At 35.6% G+C, this 26030-nt stretch overlaps 1 protein-coding gene across 4 annotated transcripts in view; it reads left to right on the forward strand.

Moving 5' to 3' along the window:
• TSBP1 (testis expressed basic protein 1) overlaps positions 1–26030 on the forward strand; it is a 100376-nt gene that overhangs the window by 22187 nt on the left and 52159 nt on the right. For 3 of the 4 annotated variants that reach the window (XM_076003450.1, XM_076003451.1, XM_076003453.1), the window contains exons 7-10: positions 11080–11100; positions 11622–11642; positions 19148–19168; positions 24313–24333. In XM_076003450.1, coding sequence (XP_075859565.1) covers positions 11080–11100; positions 11622–11642; positions 19148–19168; positions 24313–24333 — 84 coding nt within the window. The remainder of the gene's footprint in view (positions 1–11079; positions 11101–11621; positions 11643–19147; positions 19169–24312; positions 24334–26030) is intronic. The other variant, XM_076003452.1, reaches the window with a different exon arrangement.

A 26030-nucleotide genomic window follows, 5' to 3' on the forward strand; every position in this document is an offset into this window, starting at 1 on the left:
AATGGCCTATATCAAGAAATCTCAAAACAACAAATGCTGGTGAGGATGCAGACAGGAACACTCTTACACTGCTGGTGGGACTGCAAATTAGTGCAACCTTTGTGGAAAAGAATTTGGAGATAGCTCAAACAGCTAGAAATAGAAATACCATGTGACACAGCAATAGCATTGTTGGGCATCTATCCAAAAGAGCATAAGACATTCTTTTATAAAGACATCTGCACCTGAATGTTTATGGCAGGACAATTCACTATTGCACAGTCATGGAAACAAGCCAAGTGTCCGTCAATTCATAAGTGGATAATTAAAATGTGGTATATGCTCACAATGGAATACTACTCAATTCTAAGAAACAACAGTGAGCTTGCACCGTTTATGCTATCCTGGATTAAGCTGAAGCCCGTTATCCAAAGTGAGGTGACACAAGATGAAGAAAATGGGCTCCACATCTACTCGCCATCAAATTGGTTCTGACTGATTAAAACTATGGTGCTCAAATGTGGTAGTGTTCACGGGGCTTGTGGAGGGAGATACACATGTTAGGGTTGTGGCGAGCATGGGGGGGGGTTACCTCTAACCCTTCGTAGGGAGAGGCAAAGATATACAATGTAACCAAAATGTCAAAAAAAAAAAAGAAAAAAAAACTTTTTATCGGGTGGTGGGAAGGTGGGATGGGGAGGAGGAGAAGGGTGTATACTTACATAATGTGTTTGGTGCGTACCACCAGGGGATTGGACACGCTTGAATCTCTGGCACATCAGGGAGAAGGGAGGTAGGGTGGGGCAATATTTGTAACCCTAACAATATTTGTACCCCATAATATGATGAAATAAAAGGAAGAAAGAAAAAAAAAGATCAGAGCAGAAATAAAATGAAATCAATAACAAAAAAGCTATATGGAAAACTAATTTCAAAAGTTGGTACTTTTAAAAATTAAACAAAATTGATACACCTCTTCCCAGTTTAACCAGAAACAGAAAAGAAAGGACTCTAATCAGCTCAATCAGAAAAGAAAAAGGAGAAATTACAGCTGATGCCACAGAAATACAAAATATCATCCATGAATAATATAAAAACCTCTATGAACATAAATTTGAAAATGTGGAGGAAATGGACAAATTCTTAGAAACACACAGCCTCCCTTGGCTCAATCAGGGATAAATAGAATTCCTGAATAGACTAATATCAAGTACCAAAATTGAAGCAGCAATAAAAAGCCTTCCTATATAAAAAGTCCTGGACCAGATGGTTTCACACCAGGATTTTACCAGACCTACAGAGAAATGGTGCCTATCCTGAAGAAATTATTCCACAACATGGAGAAGGAAGGAATCCTCCTCAACACATTCTATGACCAACATCACTCTGATACCAAAACCAGGAAAGGTCACAACAAAAAAATAAAACTACAGACCAATATCCCTTATGAATATAGATGCAAAAATTCTCAATAAAATCCTAGCAAACCAAATTCAGGTGCTTATCAAAAACAACAACAACAACAATACACATGACCAAGTGGGCTTCATCCCAGACATGCAGGTTCAACATACGCAAATCTATAAATGTAATTCACCACATATATAGAAGCAAAAACAAAAACTGTATGATCCTCTCAATAGACACATAAAAAAAAATTCAACAAAATTTAGCACCCTTTTATGATGAGAACGCTTAACAAAATAGAAATAGATGGGACTTACCTAAAAATGATAACAGCCATATATGCAAAACCCACAGCAAACATCATATTGAATGGGGAAAAATTGAATGCATTCCGACTTAGAACTGGAACCAGATAAATTTTCAATCTATCACCACTTCTATTCAACGTAGCGCTGGAAGTCCAGACAAGAACTAGGCAGAGGAATCAGACAAGGAAGGAAATCAAGGGCATCCAAATGGGGGCAAAATTGGTTAAACTATCATTTTTTGCTGACAATATGATCTTATATCTATAAACCCCCAAAGATTCTGCCATGAGACTACTGGAATTGATAAACAAATTCAGCAAAGTCTCAGGTTACACAACCAATGTACACAAATCAGTAGCATTCCTACATGCCAACATCTGTCAAACTGAGAACCAAATCAAAAACTCAATATCTTTCACAATAGCAACAAAGAAAATAAAATATATAGGAATATACTTAACTAAGAAGAAATCTACAAGAATTATGAAACATTGAGGTAGGAAAGAGTAGAAGACATAAACAGGTGGAAAACCATACCATACTCATGGATCAGCAGAATCAACATTAGTAAAATGTTTCTACTACCCAAAGTGATCTATAGATTCAATGCAATCCCTATTAAAATAGCAACATTATTTTTCATAAATCTAGAAAAAATAATTCTATGCTTTGTATAAAACAAGAGAAGACCTGTATAGCAAAAACAAACTTAAGCAAAAGAACAAATTGTGAGGCATCAAGTTACCAAACTTCAAGCTATACTACAAGCCTATAGTGACCAAAACAACATGGTGGTGGCACAAGAACAGAGACATAGACCAATGGAACAGAACTGAGAACCCAGATATAAAGCCATTCTCATATAGCCATCTAATCTTTGACAAAGCAGACCAAATCATACACTGGGGAAAAGAATCCTTATTAATAAAAGAGTACTGGGAAAACTGGATAGCCACCTGTAGAAGACTGAAACAAGACCCACATCTTTCACCTCTGACAAAAATCAACTCACAGTGGGTAACAGACTTAAACTTAAGGTGTGAAACTATAAGAATTCTAGAAGAAAATGTTGGAAACTCTTCTAGACATTGGCCTAGGCAAAAAATTTATGAAGAAGACCCCAAAGGCAATCACAGCAACAACAAAAATAAATAAATGGGACCTGATCAAATTAAAAGGCTTTTGCACAGCCAAGGAAACTAACATGAGAGTCAAAAGAAAACCTACAAAATGGGAGAAAATATTCGCATGCTACACATCTGATAAAGGGCTGATAACTTTAATCTACATAGAAGTCAGGAAAATCAACAAGAAAAAAAAATCAAACAACCCATTAAAAAGTGGGCAAAGGACATGAACAGAATCTTTTCAAAAGAAGATAGACTAAAGGCCAACAAACATATAAACAAATGCTCAACATCTCTAATCATCAAGTAAATGCAAATCAAAACCACAATGAGATATCACTCAACTTCAGTAAGAATGGCTTTTATCAAAAAGTCCCCAAACAACAAATGTTGGTGTGTATTCTGAGAGACGGGAGCATTCATACACTGCTGGTGAGACTGCAAACTAGTACAACCTCTCTGGAAAGTAATATGCAGTTACTTCAAAGAGCTAAAAATAGAACTACTATTTGGTCCCATTATTGGGCATCTACCCTAAGGAAAAAAAGACTTTCTATAAAAGAGTCATCAGCACTAGAATGTTCGTAGCAGCACAATTCACAATTGCAAAGATATAGAAACAATCCAAGTGCCCATCAACACATGAATGGATTAACAAAATGTTGTACACATATATCTTGGAATAGTACACAACCACAAAAAATAATGGTGATCTAGCACCTCTTGTATTATCCTGGATAGAGCTCAAGCCCATTCTACTAAGTGCAGTATCCCAAGAATGGAAAAACAAGCACCACATGTACTCACCATCAAATTATTATTAAGTGATCAACACTTATGTGCACATATAGTGCACATATATAGCACATATAGTAGTAACATTCACTGGGTGTCGGGCAGATGGGAGGGGCAGGAGGAAATGGGTATATTCACACCTAATGAGTGCACTGTGCACCCTCCGGGGCATGGACACCCTTGAAGCTCTGACTCAGGTGGGGCAAAGGCAATATAGGTAACCTAAACATTTGTACCCCCATAATATGCTGATTTAAAGAAAAGACATAGAGTGGAGAATGGATAGAGGAAAATACTATTCAGATATATGCTGCCTACAAGGGACTCACTTCAGCTTTAAGGACATGTATAGAATGAAAGTGAAGAGATAGAAAGAGACATTCCATGCAAATGGAAAACAAAAGAGAGTAAGAGTGGCTACCCTTATATTATACAAAATAGACATTAAATCAAAAACTGTACCAAGACAGAAAGACCATTACATAATGATAAAGGATCTGTTCATCAAGAGAATATAATAATTATATATGAACCCAACATGAGAGCACATAAATATATAAAGCAAATATTATCAGAATTGAAGAGGGAAAAGGGTAACAATACAATAATAATAATAGGGACTTCCATACCTGTTTTCAGTAATAAATAAATCATCCATGCAGAAAATAAGAAAGGAAACATTAGGCTTCAACTTATTTATAGACCAAATGGACCTAATAAACATACAGCAGCAGAACAGTCCATACAGCAGCAGCAGAATACACGTTCTTCCCAAGCGCATCTAGAATGTTCTGAGGATAGATCATGTGATAGACCACAAAGCAAGTCTCAACAAAATTAAGAAGATTGAAATCATATGAAGTATCTTTTCTGACTCCAATGTTATTAAACTAAAAATCAGTAACGGGGGGAAACTGGAAAATTCACAAATTTGTGAAAATTAAACACCCTCCTGAACAACAAAAGGATCAAAGGAGAAATCAAAAGGGACATTAGAAAGTATCCTAAACCAATGAAAATGAAAACATAACATAACAAAACTTATAGGATGTTGCTAAAGCAGTTTTAAGACAGAAGTTTATAGCAAAAAAATAGCATGAAGGAAAAAGAAACATCTTAATTAATTAACATCCTAGCGTTATACCTCAAGGAACTAGAAACAGAAGAACAAACCTAGCCCAAGGTTAGTGGATGGAAAGAAATAACAAAGGTCAGAGAAGAAGTAAATGAAATAGAGACTGGAAAAACAGAGGCAATTAATTACACTGAATTTTTTTAAAGATAAACAAAATGGACAAACCTTCAGCTAGACTTAAAAAAAAAGAGAGGACTCATATAAGTAGAATCAGAAATGACAGAAAAGACTAAAGTCTGAGGAAAAGACTAAAGGACTGATGCCACATAAATACAAAAGATCATAACAGACAACTGTGAACAATTACACACCAACAAATTAGATAGCCTAGAAAAAATTGGTAAATTCCTAAACACATGCAACCTACTAGGACTGAATAATAAAGAAACATAAAATTTGGACAGACTTATAATTAGTAAAGAGATTAAATGAGTAATACAAAAATTTCCCATCAAAGAAAAGTCCACAGCCACATGGCTTCACAGGCAAATTCTACCAAACAATTAATGAAGAATTAATACCAATTCTTCTCAAACTCTTCAAATAACTGAAGAAGATGGACACTTCCAAACTCTTTTTACCAGGCCAACACTAGCCTGATACCAAAGCCAGTCTACATGGAAAGAAAATTACAGTCCAATATCCTTGATAAACATAGATGCAAAAATTCATTTAAATACTACGGAACTGAGTTCAACAACTCATTAAGATGATCATGAACCATAATCCCTGGGGTACAAAAATGGTGCAACCTATACAAATCAATAAATGGGATAGAAAATGAAGGGAAAAATTATTATCATCTTGATGGATGCAGAAAAACTATTTGCAAAATTCAACAGCCTTTCATAACAAAAAAATCTCAGCAATTAGGTATAGAGAGAAAGTACCTAAACATAATGAAGACCATATACAACAAGCCTAAAACTAACATCCTATTCAATAGTGAAAAATGAAAGCTTCTATGATAAGGAACAAGGCAAGTATGCCCACTCTAACTACTTCTATTCAACATACTACTGGAAGTCCTAGCCATAGCAATTATGCAGAAGAAAGAAATAAAAGTCTTCCAAATCAGAAAGAAAGAAATAAATTATCTTTTGGGAGATGGTACAATCTTATATATGAAGGCTATCCAGAAAGTATCCAGCCATGCAATACTTTATTGTTAAAGAAAACTCGAAAGATTCCACCAAAAACCTGTTAGAATAAATAAACAAATTCAGTAAAATTGCAGGGTATGAAATCAACATACAAGAATAAGGAGCATTTCTATACACTAACAGTGAATTATCCAAAACAAGAAAACAATTCCATTTACAATGGCTACAAAAAAAAAAAATACTTACGAATAAATTTAATCAAGTAGGTGAAAATTTTTCACCTTCTATATGCTCACTGTATTTCACCTCCTATATGAGCACCTGAAAACAATACTCACTGAAAACAATAAAACGTTGATGGATGAAATTGAAGAAGACACAAACAAATAGAAAGAAAGACATCCTGTGTTCAATGATTGGAGGAATTATCATTCTGAAAATATCCATACTAAACAAAGTGATCTAAAGTTTCAATGAAATCTCTATCAAAATTCTGATGGCGTTTTTCACTGAAGTAAAAAAACAAATCCATAAATTCATATGAAACCACAAAAGACCTCAAATAGCCAAGACAATCTTGAGCAAGAAGAACAAAGCTGGAGACATCACACTACCTCACTTCAAAATATTCATAGTAATCAAAACAGTACCAAAGGAACAAAATGTAAATTCCAGAAATAAATCCACATATATACAATCAACTAATGTTTAACAAAAGTAACAAGAATACACATAGGGAAAGAATAGTATCTTCAATAAATGGCATTGGGGAAACTGGATATCCATGTACAAAAATAAAAAAGAAATTAGTCCTTAAACACCATACACAAAAATAAACTCAAGATGAATTAAAGACTTAAATATAAGACTGTAACTGTAAATCTCTTATAAGAAAACAGGGAAAGCTCCATGATGTTGGGCTTTGCAATGACTTTTTGTGTAAGACACCAAAGACACAGCAATTAGAGCAAAAATGAATAAGTGGGACCTCATCAAACAAAAAAGTTTCTGCACAGCACAAGAAACAATCAACAAAATAAAAATCCAACCCACAGAATGGGAGAAAATATTTGCAAACCATATATCTAATAAGTGATTAATATTTGTTTGAGTCTATTTTCTGTTGCTTATAACAGAATACCTGAAACTGGGTAATTTATAGAAAGAAATTTATTTCTTACAGTGACAGAAGATGAGAAGCCCAAATTTGAGGTAGCACATCTGGTGAGAGCCCCTGGCTGGTGGGGACTCTGAGCAGGTTCCCAAAGTCGTGCAAGGCATCACATCACGAGGGGCTAAGCATGCCAACATGCTATGATCAGGTCTCCCTTCCTCATCAGCCGCTAGTTCCCCTCCCATAATAATCCATTAATGTATTAACCCATTAATCTATTATGGATTAATTCATTCATATGGGCAGAACCCTTATTATACAATCGCCTTTTAAAGGCCCCAACTCTCAATATCGTCACATTTGGGAATACGTTTCGACATGAGTTTTGGAGGGGAGATTCAAACTGTAGCAATACACAAAATATACAAGGAGCTCATACAACTCAATAGCAGGAAAATAACCTGATTGAAAAATAGGTTAAGGATCTAAATAGATATTTTCCCAAAGAAGATACATGAATGGCCAACTAGTAAATAAAAAGGTACACAACATCACTAATCATTAGGGAAATGAAAATCTAAACCACAATGAGATACCACTTCACATCAGTTAGGATGCATTCAAAAAGCCAAAAGGTAACAAGTGTTGGCAAGGATATGGAGAAAAGGGAACCTTTGTGCGCTGTTGTTGGAAATGTAAATTGGTACAGCCATCACGGAAATCAGTACTATGGTTCCTCCAATAAACTAAAAATAGAACTACTACCATATGATTCAGCAATGCCACTTCTGGATATATATTCAAAGTAAATTAAAATCATTATATTAAAGAAATATTGGCATTACTATGTTCATTGCAGTATTTTTCACAATAGCTAACATATGGAAACAACCTAAATGTCCATTATTGGATAATGGATTTTTAAAAATGTGGTGTATATACACACACACACATATGTACACACACACACAATGGAATATTATTCATCCTTAGGAAAGGAAAGAAATTCTGCCATTTGTGTCAATATGGATGAACCTGGAAGACCTTATACTAAGCGAAATTAACAGGAACAGAAAGGATCACACAAATACTGGGTGATGTCATGTATATTTGGAACCTAAAAAAGTCAAGTACAGAAAAAACAGAGTAGAGGTGTGATTACCAGAGAGGGTGAGGGAAATGGGAAGCTATCGGCTAAAGAGTACAAACTTGCAGTTATAAAATGAATAATTTCTGGAGACCCAATGTACAGTATGGTGACTATAATGTATTGTATACCTGAAATTTACTAAGAGGGTATTCTCATCACAAAAAGAAAAATAAAGGTAACTATCTGAGATGGTGGATATGTCAATTAACTTGAGTGGGTGATCACTTCACAATATATATGTATATCAGAACATCATATTGCACATCTTGTATATATGTACATTTTATATCAATTTTACCTCCATAAAGGTAAAATTGAAAAAAACTAATGAGTATTTAAGAGAAACTCAGCATGCCAAATATCTCAAATGTTAACTACACAATATGCCCTTCTTAATATAAATGTTAAGAAATCAAGGAATAAGTCTCTTAAAAGTCATCATGCTAAGGTACTACTTGTACAATCAAATTCCAAGGGCACAAAGAATTGCTGCTATTGTCTACTATTGTCATTTACATCTCCTGTTTCATGGGAAACAGTCCTCCTTAGTAACAGTTAATCAGAGCACCACATTTAACCCTTTGCACTCAGATGTCAAGTGTGGATAATGTCGAGTGGATAATGAGAAAAAAGCAAGCAAGTGCAAAGGGTTCACCAGTGCAAGAACCTACCTCAATGTTAGGAATTTAAGGGTACATAGAAAAGCAAAATAAAACTACACACAATAGTAATGAAAAAATTAACGTGCTTAGCACGTTATGTGCTAGTCTATTATGTGCTAGTCACGCTAGTGGACATTATTCATTTTATTTTATTTTATATCTACACACAACCCTGTCAGCCACACAAAAATGAAACACCCAAAAATCCTTCCCTGGCTGTCCAAGACCTCCACTATCCCACAGGTTGCTTTGCTGCGTATTAGGGAAAGGTGCTCCTCCTCCGGGTGGATGCAGTCCAACAAGGACACTGTTGGAGATTTCAGTTCCTGTAACACTTTTGCAGCGAACAGCCTGTACAATCATAACACAGTGGTCCTAAATATATATGAAAGGCATCTCACTCTCTACAGGTCTAAAACCCAAGTCTTAATCCTTTGTACACATAGGTACTGGCACTGGTATTCACCTAACTGCTCAGACATTCTTCTAACTTGAAGTCATCTTTATCTCCTTTCTCTCATCATCTTTGTCTAAGCCACCATCAAATCCTATCATTCATACTTTCAGATTATATTCCAAACCAGACCAGTTTTCACCACCGTGACAATCTTAGCCCAAGAACCACATCTCGCCTCCTAACTGGTTTCCTTGCTACCATCCCTCTTGCCCCCTTATAGTCTATTCTCCTCACCACAGTTAGGGAGATCCTTATTAAGTAGTTCTTAAAGGAATAAAGTAGTTTACTGTACATTGTTATCCATAAATTACAGAAGAGAAACTTTTGCTTGAAAAATGTTAATGACGTACCCAAGGCCACAAAGCTTGCAAGTGACTCAACCTGGATATGAACTTAGAGTTGTCTGGCTCCAAATTTCAGGTAGTTAGGGAGTTTATTCTTATACAAATTAGTAATATCTTAACTTTTAATGTCCTAGTTATGAGTCTTTAGTGTATAGCCTACAATCTTAGTGTCCTTCTATTCTGAGATCCTCTTGCATTTTTAGGGAAAAACTTGAATCAGTAAACATTTTATTATTGTTTGAGTAGGCCATACCTTAAAATTCATAAAGGCAAATGATCATTTATTTCTCTTACTTTCAAGTCCTCTCTAAGGTGGTCTTATATATCTGAGTCATCCTAAGTTTCTAAGTTCCCAAGCTCTATCTCTTCCCTCTATCATTTCTGGACAGAGAAATATAAATTTGCCAGTCAATGTGAGAAAATAGAAATCTTCTGGCAGTAAAATATTAGGTAAGGTCATTATGTTGGTTTAGATACATGAACTTTAGTACTCAACACTTAGTTGAATTTAAGCCTATCATACTAAAGTCGATATTAAAGTTGCCATGATAATTCAAAAATTTTGAAATAACTAAATTTATTCTTAATATTAATTTTTATAGCAAATGTAAGTGTAGTACATGAAAGTTTTTAGGACAAATTTCAAGTGAAGCAGATGAAAGTGCTCAGCATCTCAGTGGTACTTTTTATTTATAAAATCCCCATAGAACCATAGGAAATAAGTAACATTATTATAAAACAGAGAGTGTTTTATGTGTTTTGGACTTAATTCCCATCACAATTACAACCAAACATGGAAGGAAATCACTTGTTTTCAGAAAAGATGCTGAGGAAAAAAATTCATGCTGTCTTTATATTTCTGGGTAGACCTTTAACTACACTTTAGTGAAATATCAAATGATACTGCCATGCAACATAATTGAGATTGACTGCAGAGTATCAATGCTATTATTTACTTTTGTACTTCTGCACTTTTATGAAAACAATAGTGATAAATTTGCTTGGTCTCTCCCCAGATCTTTTATAAAATCCATTTCCATGACATCACTAAGAAACAAGTATTAGATCACAGAATGCACGTCCAATCACAATAAATATATGCATATGTATTCATTATAATTTGCCATATTTTCATTGATTTTGAATTCTCTATCAGCTAAGTAAATATTTTATCATTTCCTCTCTTGTTTGGCCTCAACTTATTTATAATTAATATATTCTTCTGTTTGAATGTTTCCATACATAGTTTATTATTTCTTCTTACTACACATATTTACTTCAGTTAACTTTAGCTTGTTTTTTTATGTCATTTAACTCATAAATTAAGCCATGAAGAGATTTTGCCTCCAGTTTCTTGCCTGCTTAGCTATTTGAGAATGTTGACTTGGTGATTTTCTATAGTGATACCAAAACTACAGAAACAGAAAATCTGGGGGCAGGAGGATAAAGAAATAGAAAATCCAGACTTATTTTTCTTTGTTTTTTTCTGTATTTCCAGAGGGATCCGGAAGAGATTATAGTAAGTATTCTCTTGTTTCTAAAAAAACAAATTTAGCTTCCCGTTAGTAACATTTCCCTAGATTGTAAATGCTTTGGAGGAAAGAGAAATCTTATCAGTTCATATGAATACTAAGCAATAGATAAAGTCTCCTAGTGCTGGTTGAGAATCATATATTGGTAACAGATGAGTTTCCAAAGTGGCTGGGAGAAAAAAAAAAAAAATAGAGGAAATGATGAGTGGCAGAAAGGGGAAATAATACAGATAAAGGGGAGAGAGGAAAGAAGGGAAGGAGGAACAAGGACAATAGGAATAGCATCTGTCTACTAAAAATTAAACCCTTGAAAGAGGGTTTGAAAGAGAGTGACAGGCTATGTGATAGCTGGTGACAGTGGCCTTCAGCACCCATCACCAGCTCTGTGATGCCTCCCTGGGCCTGGGCTTCAACTCCTGAGAAGGGGGTGACAGTGGTTGAAGCTGAAAGATTAAGGGCCCAAATTCTAATGATTCCCCTCATGTTTTTGTGTACGTGTGTGTTTTAGCACCATCAACCAACTCCTTAGGTAAGTGCTTTGTGGTTTTCTTTCAATTCTACTGTTGTCTGGTTTATAAACCCTGTTGTTTCTACATTTGCTTTTTTCTTTCTTTTAAAGAAGTTTTAAAAATAAAGTACAAAAATAATTAACACTTGTATACCCATACACCAGGAGTGACAATTGATAATATTTTGTCATATTTCTCATTACAGATACTGTAGAAATCCCTTTTGTCCCCATCCCTAGATCTATTCCACTCCCCTCTTCCCAAAGACTTATAAATGCGTTTTTCTTTTTAAAACAGACTATTTTTCCTTTGCATATTTTGATTATTGTTAGATGTATACAATTTTAAAATTGTTCTCTTTTTTAAATTTTGCTTTATATAATGACACATGTCCATCCATATCCTCATGACTGTTTCGGGGGCTTAAATTCTACACTGTCTGATATTAACATTGTTCCAAAACCTTTATTTCAATTAGTATTTACCTATTATATGTGTTTCCATCCCTTCATTGTGAACCTTAAGAGTTTGCTTTTCCCTTAATTGTATCTTTTTTAAACAGCATATTGCTTGACTTTGTTCATATTAACAATGTAAAATGTTTTATTTCTTAATAGATAAATTTAATTAATTTTATATTGTGAATTGCTGATATATTTTACCTACATTCTAGCAATTTCAATTTACAATACTATGTTTTGGTTTTTTTATTTTTTATTTTCTTTCCTGCTTTCTGCCAGATTTTTAGATTTCCATGTTTCTTTTGTTTTGCTTTACTGTTTTGGTGGATTTTATTTTATTCATCCTTATATTTGTAACATACGTACTGTTTAATTTTTCTAAAAACAAACAAACAAACAAAACTAAAGACAATCAGTATCTTCTTCCCAGACAATATAGTAACCTTTATTTGACCATCTTCCCTTCAAAATATTCTTTCCATATCCTTCATGTTGTTTTATGGCATTCTTTTTAAAAACAAAATAATTATTTACTTTTTACAATTAATAATTACTTAGACTTAAAAAAATGTTTCAGCATTGTTTTTGCTTACCATTATTTGCTACATCCTGCACCTTTCCTATTTTATTTGTTGCCCAGTACAATCATTTGGTAGTTCTTTAAAGCTTTTATATGTGTGACAATTTTTCTAAACCTTTATATGGCTGAAAATAGCTTTCTTCACCCTCAGCCTTAAATGAGAATTTAGATGAGCATAGAATTGACAATTATTTTCCCTCAGCACTTTGAAGATTTATTCCATTTTCATCCCCATTTATTATTGTTTATAAGAATCTACTACTAGTTTTTTTTTTCAGCATATTACAGGGGTACAGATTTTAAGGTTTCAAATAATGCCCATTCCCCCCTCCCCCCACAAGTCTGAGTTTCCAGCGTGACCAACCCCCAGGTGGTACACATCTCACTCATTATGTATGTATATACCCACCCCCCGCCCCCCTCCCACCTGCCCAATACCCTATTACTGTAGTACCTATGTGTCCACTTAGGTGCTGCTAAGTTAATACCAGTTTGCTGGTGAGTATATGTGGTGCTTGTTTTTCCATTCTTGGGATACTTCACTTAGTAGTATCCCAAGAAAATACAAGATGTGCTATCTCACCATTGTTTCTTAGGGCTGAATAGTACTACATGGTATACATATACCACATTTTATTAATCCACTCTTGGATTGATGGGCACTTGGGCGGTTTCCACAGCTTTGCAATTATGAATTGTGCTGCTATAAACATTTGAGTGCAGGTGTCTTTTTTGTAGAGTGTCATTGGATCTTTTGGGTAGATGCCCAGTAATGGAATTGCTGGATCAAATGGTAGATCCACTTGTATCGCTTTAAGGTATTTCCATATTGCTTTCTAAAGAGGTTGAACTAGTTTGCAGTCGCACCAGCAGTGTAGGAGTGTTCCTCTCTCTCCGCATCCACACCAGCATTTGTTGTTTGGGGACTTTTTATTAAGGCCATTCTCACTGGAGTTAAGTGATATCTCATTGTGGTTTTGATGTGCATTTCCCTGATGATTAGAGATGTTGAAAATTTTTTAATATGTTTGTTGGCCATTCTTCTGTCTTCTTAAGAAAAGTTTCTGTCCTTTGCCCACTTTTTGATAGGGTTGTTTGATTTTTTTTCTTGCTGATTTTCGTGAGTTCTAAGTATATTCTAGTTATCAGCCCCTTATCAGATGTGTAAGATGAAAAAATTTTCTGCCAATCTGTAGGTTGTCTGTTTATTTCATGACTGTTTCTTTGGCTGTGCAGAAGCTTTGTAGTTTGATCATGTCCCATTTATTTATTTTTGTTGCTGCTTTGATTGCCTTTGGGGGCTTCTTCATAAATTCTTTGCCTAGGCCAATGTCTAGGAGAGTGTTTCCAACATTTTCCTCTAGAATTCTAATAGTTTCATACCTTAAGTTTAAGTCTGTTATCCAGTGTGAGTTGATTTTTGCCAGAGGTGAAAGGTGTGGGTCCTGCTTCAGCCTTCTACAAGTGGCTATCCAGTTTTCCCAGCACCATTTATTGAAAAGGCATTCTTTCTCCCAGGGTATGTTTTTGTCTGCTTTGTCAAAGATTAGATGGCTATATGAGAATGGTTTTATATCCAGATTCTCAGATCTATTCCATTGGTCAATATTCCTATTTTTGTGCCAATACCATATTGAGTTAATTACTACAGCTTTGTAGTATAGTTTGATATCTGGCATATTAATGCCTCCCATTTTGTTTTTGTTGCCTAGAATTGCTTTTGATATTCAGGGTCTTCATTGGTTCAAAACGAAGCGTAAAATTATTTTTTCTATATCTGTGAAGAATGCTGATGGGATTTTAATAGGTATTGCATTGAATCTGTAGATCAGTTTGGGTGGTATACACATTTTAATGATGTTGAGTCTACCGACCCACAAACATGGTATGGATTTCCATCTGTTTACATCCTCTGCTATTTCCTTCCTCAGGTTTCATAGTTCTCCCTGTAGAGGTCTTTTACCTCCTTCTTTAAGTATATTCCTAGGTACTTTAATTTCTTTGTTGCTATTGTGAAGGGAATTGAGCCTTTGATTTGGTTCTCAATTAGATTGTTGTTGGCGTATATGAATGCCTCTGATTTCTGTGTATTGATTTTGTATCCTGAGACTTTACTAAATTCATTGATCAGTTCCAGGAATTTCTTGGTTGAATCTTTGGGGTTTTCTAGATATAATATCATATCATCAGCAAACAGTGAAAGTTTGATCTCTCTGCCCCTATTTGGATACCTTTAATTCCACTTTCTTGTCTGATTGCTGTAGCCAGGACTTCCAGCACTATGTTGAACAGAAGTGGAGATAGTGGGCAGCCTTGCCTGGTTCCAGTTCTAAGTGGGAATGCTTTCAATTTTTCCCCATTCAGTATGATGTTGGCTATGGGTCTGTCATATATTGCTTCTATCATTTTTAGGTATGTCCTTTTTATGCCTATTTATTAAGTGTTCGTATCATGAAATAGTGTTGAATTTTGTCAAAAGCTTTTTCTGCATCTATTGAAAGAATCATGTGGTCTTTGTTTTTGCTTCTGTTTATGTGGTGAATTGCATTTATAGATTTATGTATGCTGAACCATCCCTGCATCCCTCTGATGAAGCCCACTTGGTCATGATGGATTATTTTTTTGATAAGTGCCTGGATTAGGTTAGCTAGGATTTTGTTGAAAATGTTTGCATCTATATTCATTAGGGATATTGACTTGTAGTTTTCTTTTTTTGTTGCATCCTTCCTGGTTTTGGTATCAGAGTAATATTCGCTTCATAAAAGGTGTCGGGGAGGTTTCCACTCTTCTCGATGTTCTGGAATAATTTCTGCAAGATAGGCACCAGTTCTTCTTTGTAGGTGTGGTAAAATTTGGGTTTGAAACCATCTGTACTGGGACTTTTTAGGGAGATTTTAATTGCTGTTTCTATTTCAGCTCTTGAGATTGGTCTGTTCAGGAATTCTATTTCTTCCTGGTTGAGTCTAGGGAGGCTGTGTGCTTCTAGAAATTTGTCCATTTCCTCCACATTTTCCAGTTTGTGTGCATAAAAGTTTTTGTAGTATTCATAAATAATATCTTGTATCTCCTTAGGATCAGTTGTGATATCTCCTTTTTTGTTTCTGATGGAGCTTATTAGAGATTTCTGTTTTCTGCTTTTCATTAGCCTAGCCAATGGAGTGTCAATTTTATTTTTTCAAAGAACCAACTTTTTGTTTTATTAGTCTCCTGTATAGTTTCCCTGTTGTCAATTTCGTTTAGTTCTGATTTGATCTTGTTTATTTCACTTCTTCTGCTGGATTTGTGGTTTTTCTGTTCTTCTTTTTCCAGCTCTTTGAGTCATTTCATTAGATTGTCTATTTGTGATCTTTTTGACTTTTGGTTATAAGCATTTATAGAAATAAACTTTCCTCTCAGTACTGCTTTAGCTGTGTGCCAGAGGATTTGATAACTTGTCTCTCCATTGTCATTTTGTTCATAGAAATTTTTTATTTCCATCTTGAATTCTCATATCTTTATTTAATTGTAGAAAATTCTTACTGTAATTGCTATGAATAGTGCCTCTCTCTATATATATATATCACTATAGTCTTTCCTTCTAAAATTACTATGTATGTAAATAAATGTGTTATGCCATCTTTCAGATGTTGTATTTCTTATCTGCATTAAGTTAACCCCAGATCCTGTAATAGATAAATCCTAAATTTGCAGTGGTTTTACCTAATAGAATTTCATTTCTTACTCATGAGAAGTCCAAAATAGGAATGCTTAATCATTCTTTTAGTAATTTCTTAAGCACTCAAATTTATCTTATTCAATAATACCTTCTGAGTTCATCATATTTGTTTGCCTAAAGTGAGCAGGGAGAGAAAACATTTGGAGATCACGAGTGGGAAGCTTCACAAACAAGCATAGATGATGTCTTATATCAATATGTGACTTCCAACAACATTAGACTGGCTAGAACTCAATCATGTGGCCACCCCTAACTGCAAGGGAATCTTGGAGAAACAGTCTAGCCATATAGTATTAGTTTTCTATAGCTGCCGTAATAAATTACCACAAACTTAATGGCTTAAAATAACATGAAGTTATCATCTAACAATTCCGCAGGCTAGAAACCTGCCATACGTGTCTCACCAGACAAGGATCAGGCTATCAGCAGAACCTGTTCCTTCTGTGGGTTCTGGGAGCAAATCTGTTTGCCTGTTTTCTCAGCTTCTAGGGGCTGCCCACATTCCTTGGCTTATGGCCCTCTTCCTCAACCTTCAAAATAAAAATGAATCAAGCCCTCACATCACATCACTCTGACCTTCTTCCGTTGTCATATCGCTTTCTCTGACTCCCTGTTCCTTTCCTCTTTCACTATCGAATACCCTCGGATTACATTGGTCCCACCCATACAAACCAAGATAATCACCCTATTTTAAAATCAACTAATTAGCACTTTAATTTACTGTTCAACCTACTTCCCTTCTGCCAGGTAAACTAACATATTCACAGGTTCCAGGGATTATAACATAGAAATCTTCAAAAGGGCCATCAATGCCTAAAAGAAGAAGGAAATTAGTTTGGTGAACAGCAAGGTAGTCTCTGCTATACCATCTCCTTATTTCTCTGTGGTGGGTCCTGAATCATTTCCTTCACATTTATTTTCCAATTCACTATTTTTTTCTTCAGTGGACTGTATTCTGTTTGTTTATCCACTTAATGATTTTTATAATGAAATGACTATATTTTTCATATCTGTTATTTTTATTTTTTCTTTATCAAATGTACTTGTTCCTGCTTCATAAGTTATTCTTATTTCGTGAATTCTACTCCTTCCTTTGTATCTTTCAATATTTGAGACACACTTATTTGAAAATTCCTTTTGAATTGCTCTTCTAGTGTGTATTGTCCCATTTGCTGTGGCCATCTGCCTACTGAGGTTTCATCAAAAGCTTTTTACCTTTTGTCTATGAGCTCACTGATTATCATTTGTTTGAGTTCATCATAAACCCTATGTTGTGTAATAATTCTTTTCTTTTTTTTTTTTTTTTTTTTTTTTTTGAGACAGTGTCTCATTGTGTTGCCCGGGCTAGAGTGCCATGGTGTCAGCCTGGCTCACAGCAACCTCAAACTCCTGGGCTCAAGCAATCATTCTGCCTCAGCCTCCCAAGTAGCTGGGACTACAGGCATGCACCACCATACTTGGCTAATTTTTTCTATATATTTTAGTTGTTTGGCTAATTTATTTCTATTTTTAGTAGAGACGGGATCTTGCTCTTGCTCAGCCTAGTCTCAGACTCCTGACCTCAAGTGATCCCTCTGCCTTGGCCTCCCGGAGTGCTAGGATTTCAGGCATGAGCCACCATGCCCGGCCTGCTCCATAGGCTACTTCATGGGTCAGTTTTTGTAATAGTTTCTGTACTCATAGTTTCTTCACTACATGAAGTGTTCAAATATGGACTTTATACCTGAATTTTCAGCCTTCATTGAATGTTCTCCCATTGCTGAAGACTCAATTTCCAACAATGGCCTGTTGTAAATGGGTTATTTCCTGGCATACTCCAACCAACAGGGATTAATGGTTGCCTTTCACAGATAATGCTTTTGTGAGCCCTGGATTCATACAGGACGACAGTCTCAAGTTCTTACAATGCCTGAGGCCTGTGGCTTTGATTTCTGATGATGATTATTTAAGACTCAGCCTCCAATAAGACACTGGCTTAAGTGGTGAAACTTCTCATTCACTATCAAAATTATGGGTTTCCTCTGATATATTGCTCTTGGAGACTTCTCCTTCTAGCTATCAATCTCAGCTATACATTTTAAAGCTTTTAAAAATATTGTGTCCAACTTTTCCAAGTGATTAAATGAGAGGATGACATATTTATTTTGACAGCAAGCCCCCTTTCCCTGCTTTTATTCTTTATCTTCTAGTGTTTAAGAACTTTCTGATGTGATCTCTTGCTATTCAGCATTCCCATAGGACACAGAGGTTTTTGGAAAGTGGAAATCCCTTATTGAAGCAGTTAGGTAGTAATAGATTGGCATAACAAAGAACCTTTCAAACAAAGAGAGAAAAGAGAAAGAAAATTGAGGAGAGAGAGGGGGAAGAAGAAGAAAGGCAGAGAAGGGAAGAACAAAAGCAGCAAATCAGTGCTGAAAGAGGACAGTAGAGACAGAAAAATTTCCATGGACTGAGAAACTGGCAATTTCCCAAAATATTTGTATTCTCTTATTCAAAGAAATTAAAAGAAAGATTGCATAGATCTTGCAGTCCTACCCTACCACAAAGTATTACCTAGGAATATATAAAAGTCTGTAGTTATGCCCGAAAGACAATCCACAAATGGCTATCCAGCTGCTCACCAACTGCATTGCAACTGATAATAGAGAATGGGATCTAACTAATTTCTACCTTCTTTCCCACAATGTTTTTGCAGTATAGTGTCTATGAAATCTAAGTTTTCCATGAGAGCTGCAGAACTCATTCTTGTTTTGATTTTTTTTCTTTTAGCACTGTCTCGTTCAACTATTGGTAAGTTCCTTTACTTTTCTTCAATTCTCCTGATATTTAGCCCCATTTAATCAAGAGTACATTTTCCTAAACTGCCCAGACTTCCTCCACTGAAGTATAGCAGAAGCTTGAGCTTCACATGTTTTCATTTTCTGGTTCTTCATAACCAGACAAATCAATAATCAGTCAAAAATATAGAAGGAAAATGAAAGTTCCTAGTGGCTTATTGTAATGACATGTCAGCAAGAAAAAGAGCAATTTCCAAACCTGAAGTGCTAGCAAAACAGAATAAATAAAGAAGGAAGATAACAAAGGGTTAGTAAGAAAAATGAGATAAGAATAGAAATAATATAGAATGAGAAACAAATAGCATTACCTGTCTCCTGAGAATTCCAATGCTTTGCAAGGCTGAGAGGAAAGGGCAGCCTTCCCTGAAGGTGTCCCCAAGTCAGGCTTGCAACAATGGAAAAGGTGCCCAGTCCCTGACCTCCCTAACCTGCAACTGGCACTCCGGGTTTATGGTTCCCGGGGCTCTTGTTCTGATACTCACCCTACTTCCCCCAAAAAGGAAAGAAATGTGTGATTTTTTGAGCCAACCACATAAACTTTTTTGTGAATATATATTTTTAAGAGAAATAAAGGGTAAGGTCCCTTCTATTTCCGAATTCTAATTCTGTTTGGTGTGTCACAGAAATGAGGAACATTTAATAATCCTGCTGAGCTCTCATTCCTCACCCTTTCTTCCTTACCCATCATTAAGCATTTTACCTGAAATTAATGAGAGCTTTGGAAAATGAGAAATACAAAGATTAACAAAGGAATAAAGAGACTATTAAAATGGTTTTAGCTACCAATGATGGTTTCAGCAAAACAATTTTAGCTTCTTTAACTTAGAAATTAGAGGGAAGAAGAAAGGGTTGTGAAGAGAGTAGGAAATGGGGGTGGGGACAGGGAGAAAGCTGCAATTAAAGGTCATATTTACAGATCTTACAGATGAGAAAACTGAAGTCCAAAGACATTACTTAACTTGGCCAAGGATGTATACCTAGTAAAAGGGTAAAACTGAGATTCTAAATACTGATCTTCTGACTCCAAGTCCTGTGCTTGCCCAGCTACCCCCAGAAGACCATTAAATATAGTTAATCTTCCAATTCAAAGTATCTTTTGAAGTATAAGATTTGTTTCAAGAAATTTAGGAAATTGTGCACATATAAAAACATTATTTCAATGCTTAAAATGTAATTTGAACCTCTTAAAATATAAATTAATCTAATTTCAAAATTAATGTGCTAGTTCAATACTGTACTATAACCTTATCCTATGAATAAGCCTGTTTAATTATATATATATGACACTTAAAGGGCGCTCTTAGAAAACTATCAAGATCAATATTTTATTATTTTTATAATTAAAACAAGTTTTTTTTAGTTTTGATTTATTTTCATCTAATTAAGTCATAGAAATGATAATGTACTATAGGGACAAAGTAAAATAGCTCTAGGTTGAAATGTGCTAAATAATAAACTCAGATCTTCAATTTCTCCTGTGAAATTTTTCAGGGGACGCATATGAGACTGGCTTGCCATAAAAGCCCTCCAAATCAGAAATAATTCAGTGGGTTTCAACTGCTATGGCTAAGATAACTATAACTATTTCATAGAGAGCATAAGTTCTAGTGAGGTAAGGCAAAGTAAATATGTAAACAAGCAAATAAAATAATCTCAGATCATATCAAATTCTATAGAGAGACTAAATTAAAATAATGTTATAGAGCAAGAGCAAGGAGCAGCAATCTTTAGCAAGGAGATTAGAAGAATTGTCTCTGAAGAGATATTTGAACTGACATGGGAATGGTGGAAAAAGTGGTAGTGCATGAGGACCTTAGTGAAGACTATCCCAGGCCAAAAGAACACCAAGTTCCTGAGACAGGAAGGAGAGTGGTACGTATGAATGATTGCAAGAAGGCAAGTAGTGAATGATGGTGGAGGAGTTTGAGAAGTAGGGAGAGGCCAGATCATAAAAGACCTTTTAGAATAAAATACAGAATACAGTTCTGAGCATCCAGTAAGCCATTGGAACATCTTAATCAGGGAAAGGATAAAGTCATATCTATGCCTTAAAAAGATAACCCCGGCTTCTGGAGAGAATGAAATGGTAGGGGATAGCCAGCACACTGATGTATGACAGCAACAACAGGGGGTGCAGAGGACACTCTCTTACATGCTTCAGAGACAACAGGAGCTTCTGAAGGTGGAGAAATTGTTTGGAAACAGCAAGGGGGAGCCAAGATGACATTTACCTACATCCAGGCCCTGTGGCATATGGGTATGGAATTTTAAAATAACCATCACTCAGAGGGCTGTAAGAGACATAGTATCTTTTCTAAATTTTTATCTGTTATATTTTAACATACAAAAATTACATGTATTTACTATACAACATAATGTGTTGATATATGTATACATTGTGGAACGACTAAATCAAGCTAATTAACATATCCATTGCTTCACATACTTTTTTGTGTGATGAGAAGATTTAAAATCTACTCTCCTAGCAATTGTCAAGTATAAAACACATTTTTAACTATAATCACCACATTGTATAATGGAACTCTTATTCCTCCTAAACAAAATTTTGTATCATTTGACCAACATCTGAGACACAGTATTTTAAATGACAGTGAAGAGAAAGTTTGGAGAAATTAAAGATATAGAGGATCTGCTGATATATTAATAATTACAGGCAGCATGGTGTGTTTTAGAGAGTAAGGGGAGGTGGAAGGAACATCAGATTAGGAGTTATACCACAAATTATAATAATAATACTATCAATAATATATCAATATCAATAATAATACTATCAATAATAAGTATCCTTAAGATGAGGATTATCCTCTGATGGTGAGTAAATTAAATGAGGATATAACACATGTTGATATTAATCTCAAAACAAGGTGAGTAATTAGCTATTACATAGAATATTTAGCTGAAAGGTGTGTGGGGCCACCAAGAAGCTATTCATCCCTGAAGCTCGAGATGACGTGTGGTCCCGCAGAATGAGTGAGGCCCTCTTGAGGTGCCATCCTCACAGACAATCCACTGGACTGTGATAACTCGGGAAAGGAGATCTGAAGCCAGGAGCCCAAAGGACTTGATCCTATTATTTCTTTGAAAATCTCAAACCACATAGTGCCCAAGGCAGAGGATGCTATGGTCCATTTCCCCTACAGGTATACACAGTTTAAAATTGCAATTTTAAATAATGATATAACAATTAATATCTATTGAGCATTATATTCCAGGCTTTGTCAAAAGCACTTTATATCTTCATAACAATCTTATGAAGCAGATATTATTGTAAATCTTACTTTTAAAACTAATAAACTTAGGCACAAAAAAGTAACAGGCAAGGTAGCACAGATACTAAGTAAAGGAACTAGGATTCAAAGCCAAGCATTCTAGGGGTTGATGGCACTTTCTATTTAATGAAACCTAATTAGGGTCCCCTTTCTAAAATGACTCAGCAAGAATTATATACTTTATAAACCAATTAATCTAGACTGAGGTGTATTTTTATTACTATTCCTCAGTGTCAACTCCAGGAACCATGTTTAAGTTTCTTTTCTATTTCTCAATTTAGAAAAGAGAATTGAGAATGAACAGGTAAAAAGAAAGGAGTACATAGGGACACTAATGAAAGTTTAATCAAGACTAAGATCCTCAAAGCGTGTAGAGAAAAAACTAAAAGGACTTAAGGCCTTCCAAATTTCCTTAAGAGCTTCAACCTTTAAAAAGGCTGAGAAGAAAGGCCATCACCAGTCCTGTACAGCTCTCTGCGCCTTGGCCACAGCACCAAAGTATGAGATACTTAAACAATCCATGACCGAACCACACTGCAGCTGGCACAGAGGATTTGATGCTCCCTGGGGGAGGTAGTATGAGGGCTTTTTGCTGATATTTCTCTTCAAAGTGGGATAAACTCTGATACTGTTAAGCAGTTGATCTCATGAATGTATGAGTGTGGCCATCTAGCACAGCTCATAAGGGAATCGATTGTTTCTCGATTCTCGATTGTTTCTGCACCATGAATCCTTGTTGGCTAGAGATCTTGTCCTCCCTGTCTGCCTCTTTATAGGCAGGCCCTAATTCTAGAATGTCAGCCTTTTTGCTTCCCCTAGCAAAACTTATCCTAGATTTTATAAGTTAAAGCTGAAAGGCCCAAGTACACAGGACATGAGTTTGTGAATTTAGACTTATTGAATCATTAAAAGCTGAGCTGAAAATAGCATGTTAAACCCTGTCATTTTAAAGGTCAGTTAGCTGAGGTTCCAAAAGATGCTGATAATTTTCAAATTTTGCACAGCCTCTTAACCACCAATGTAAGACAAACAAGACTAATGCCTGGCTTGTCTGCATTAAATACAGTGGGGGTTGACTCTATGGTATCTTGTACAATTACTATTACTATCAAAATTAATATCATTAAAAGGTCCACAAGCCTTGCCCTAGAATTTAGATCATTTTACAAAAGAAACATTCCATAGATAAACAAAAAGAACAGGAAAAAAAATGTTGGAGAGAGAAGAGGGTCAGTATGTAGGAAAGAAGTTAAAACACTTTTTAAAGGAATATTCCAGAAAGAAGAGAAAGAGGAGAAAATTGTGAAGAGTGTGAAGGAAAGCGCACAAACTTAGACTCCGGAAAACTGGAGGCTAACGCTGCCTATAATTTTGTTTTGCACACTCAGTCACAGGTCCTCCTCTCAGTCTCATTTTTCTTTCTTTTTTAATAAAATTACAACCTTCCTAACGTTGCCTTTCTTTGGTTCTTGAAGCTATCACATTATGGAAAGAAGACTCTCCAAACTGAAAAGATGAAAGAAAGAGGGAGGGAGAAATGGAAAAGACAGGGGAAAGGCGGCAAATGAAATCAGAATATTGGCAATACAGTGAGCCTGGATGTTGCCCTGGAAACTCTCAACCCTAGGCAGTGTCCAGGGGAGAGGGCGATACGAGACCACCTGCAGAAGCAGCAGCGTCTGTGTCTGCCGGAGAGTGGGAGGCCTAGTGTAGCCTGAGGGCAGTTTCTGGGAGTTTCTTGGGAAATGGGTGGATTTTTTAAACCATCACCTCTAGACTGATTTGAATGTTTGTTATTGTTCTTTAGCTTCATCTCAAGGATCCACAAGTAAGTTTTTCTTCTTATTTCAAAATCTGGTATTGTTGGGCTTCCACACTAGGCAGTCCCTGTCTTACCTGTTTCCTGCTGTCACGGTGACAGGGCTTCAGGATCATGATTCTCCACTCTGTCTTTCATTATCCACCTTAACTATGCCAGGCCTACTTTTATCGCTTTTCTCCCTCTCCCTCTCTCTCTCTAAGCAATAAGACAGCTCTCCTTGCTTAAGCACATTTTCCCACTCTTGCCTTTGACCACAACCTCCCATCCCACCTTATCTCTTCAGGAGTCAACGCTTTTCTCTTCCTTAACTTTAATTTTTTTCCTTCTTTTAACTCCTTCTCCCTAAGGTATAGAGCATGTTGGATTTTCTCCCTCCCAAACCGATCTCCCCTCGACCATGTTCCCTTCTAATTATAGCCCACCCACAAGGGAGGAAATTATGCTGTTCACTTTGTGAACTTGGGAAAAAGTTATTGCTCACCTCTCATCTGAACTATGCACTGTTTCTTCATGAATTGAGAGTAGTATAATAAGACCTACCAAAAGCCACTTTTAAAATAAGTTTTCTTGCTGCGTAAAGCATTTTAATATACAGAGGACTGTTGCTGAGCACGTAAGCATGCAGGCTCCGGCGCCAGGCTAATTGGAGGTGGATCCCCACTCCCTGTTTACTAATTATTCGAACATAAGCAGGTTATTTAATCTCTCATTAAGTTTTTGAATCAGTTACATAACTAATTTCAAAGGCCAGGTAAAAAACTAGTCAAATAGAAGACCAGAAAAGTGAGGGAAGCTGGAAGAAATGAATAGAGAAGCCAGAAAAATTGAAAACGCAAAGTTTAAACAAATCTCCTGAAACTGATTTCAATGGTCATCAAAACAAAATGAATGTATTTTCTAAATGTAGGGAAGATTGAGAGAAGAATGAGGAGCAGAAAACTGAGGAAATCATGGAAAAATCAGAACAGATAATCCTGGTTGGACAGTTTTTTTTCCCCTGAATTATGTGCTTTCAATAAATTTTTCATATTGAATATTATGTTTTTGGTTGCATAATATGGTCATTTCTCTTACTAGTTAAGTTGTTTCTTGTTCAAGGATGGAATTAAATATATCATATTTCATGGTTTTCTCTAAAAGTTATCACAACTTCCAGATGCTTCATAACCTGAACAAGTTTATCTATTAATTACAGGTTTTGATTAAATGTGATCCAATCAATACTTATCCTAAAAATAAAGAAAAGAAAGGGATTCACATGGTCTATCCCAACTCAGGCCACAACCCATATGATGCTGATGTCATACTGCCTGGTTGCTGAAGTATGTATGATGCTTGTTTATATATATCTCTTCCTATTTCAAAGTAGAGCTCCCAAATTAGCCACCACTAGCCCAGTGCTATCTGTAGATGTTTTGGGGTTTTTTTTGTTTATTGTGGTGTTTTGTTTCCAGTATAGTATTATCTTAAATTTTCAATTTGAATTCTTCTAGACAGGGCATGCACTTTTCAAATGGCCAACATCTCCACTATCCCTTATAACTGGCTGATTTACAATCATGAGACCTATTGGGCCCCTGAATGTAAATTAGTTTGTGACCCTCACAGAGATAACCAGGATTTCTGTCTGGTATGGAAAATTTGGTACTCTCTAAGAGAACTAACTCTGATGTTCTCATTAGGAAGAATATCCACAGAGACTG

The sequence above is a fragment of the Microcebus murinus genome, chromosome 5 (genome assembly GCF_040939455.1).
Source record: "Microcebus murinus isolate Inina chromosome 5, M.murinus_Inina_mat1.0, whole genome shotgun sequence".
In the NCBI taxonomy this organism is placed as follows: domain Eukaryota; kingdom Metazoa; phylum Chordata; class Mammalia; order Primates; family Cheirogaleidae; genus Microcebus; species Microcebus murinus.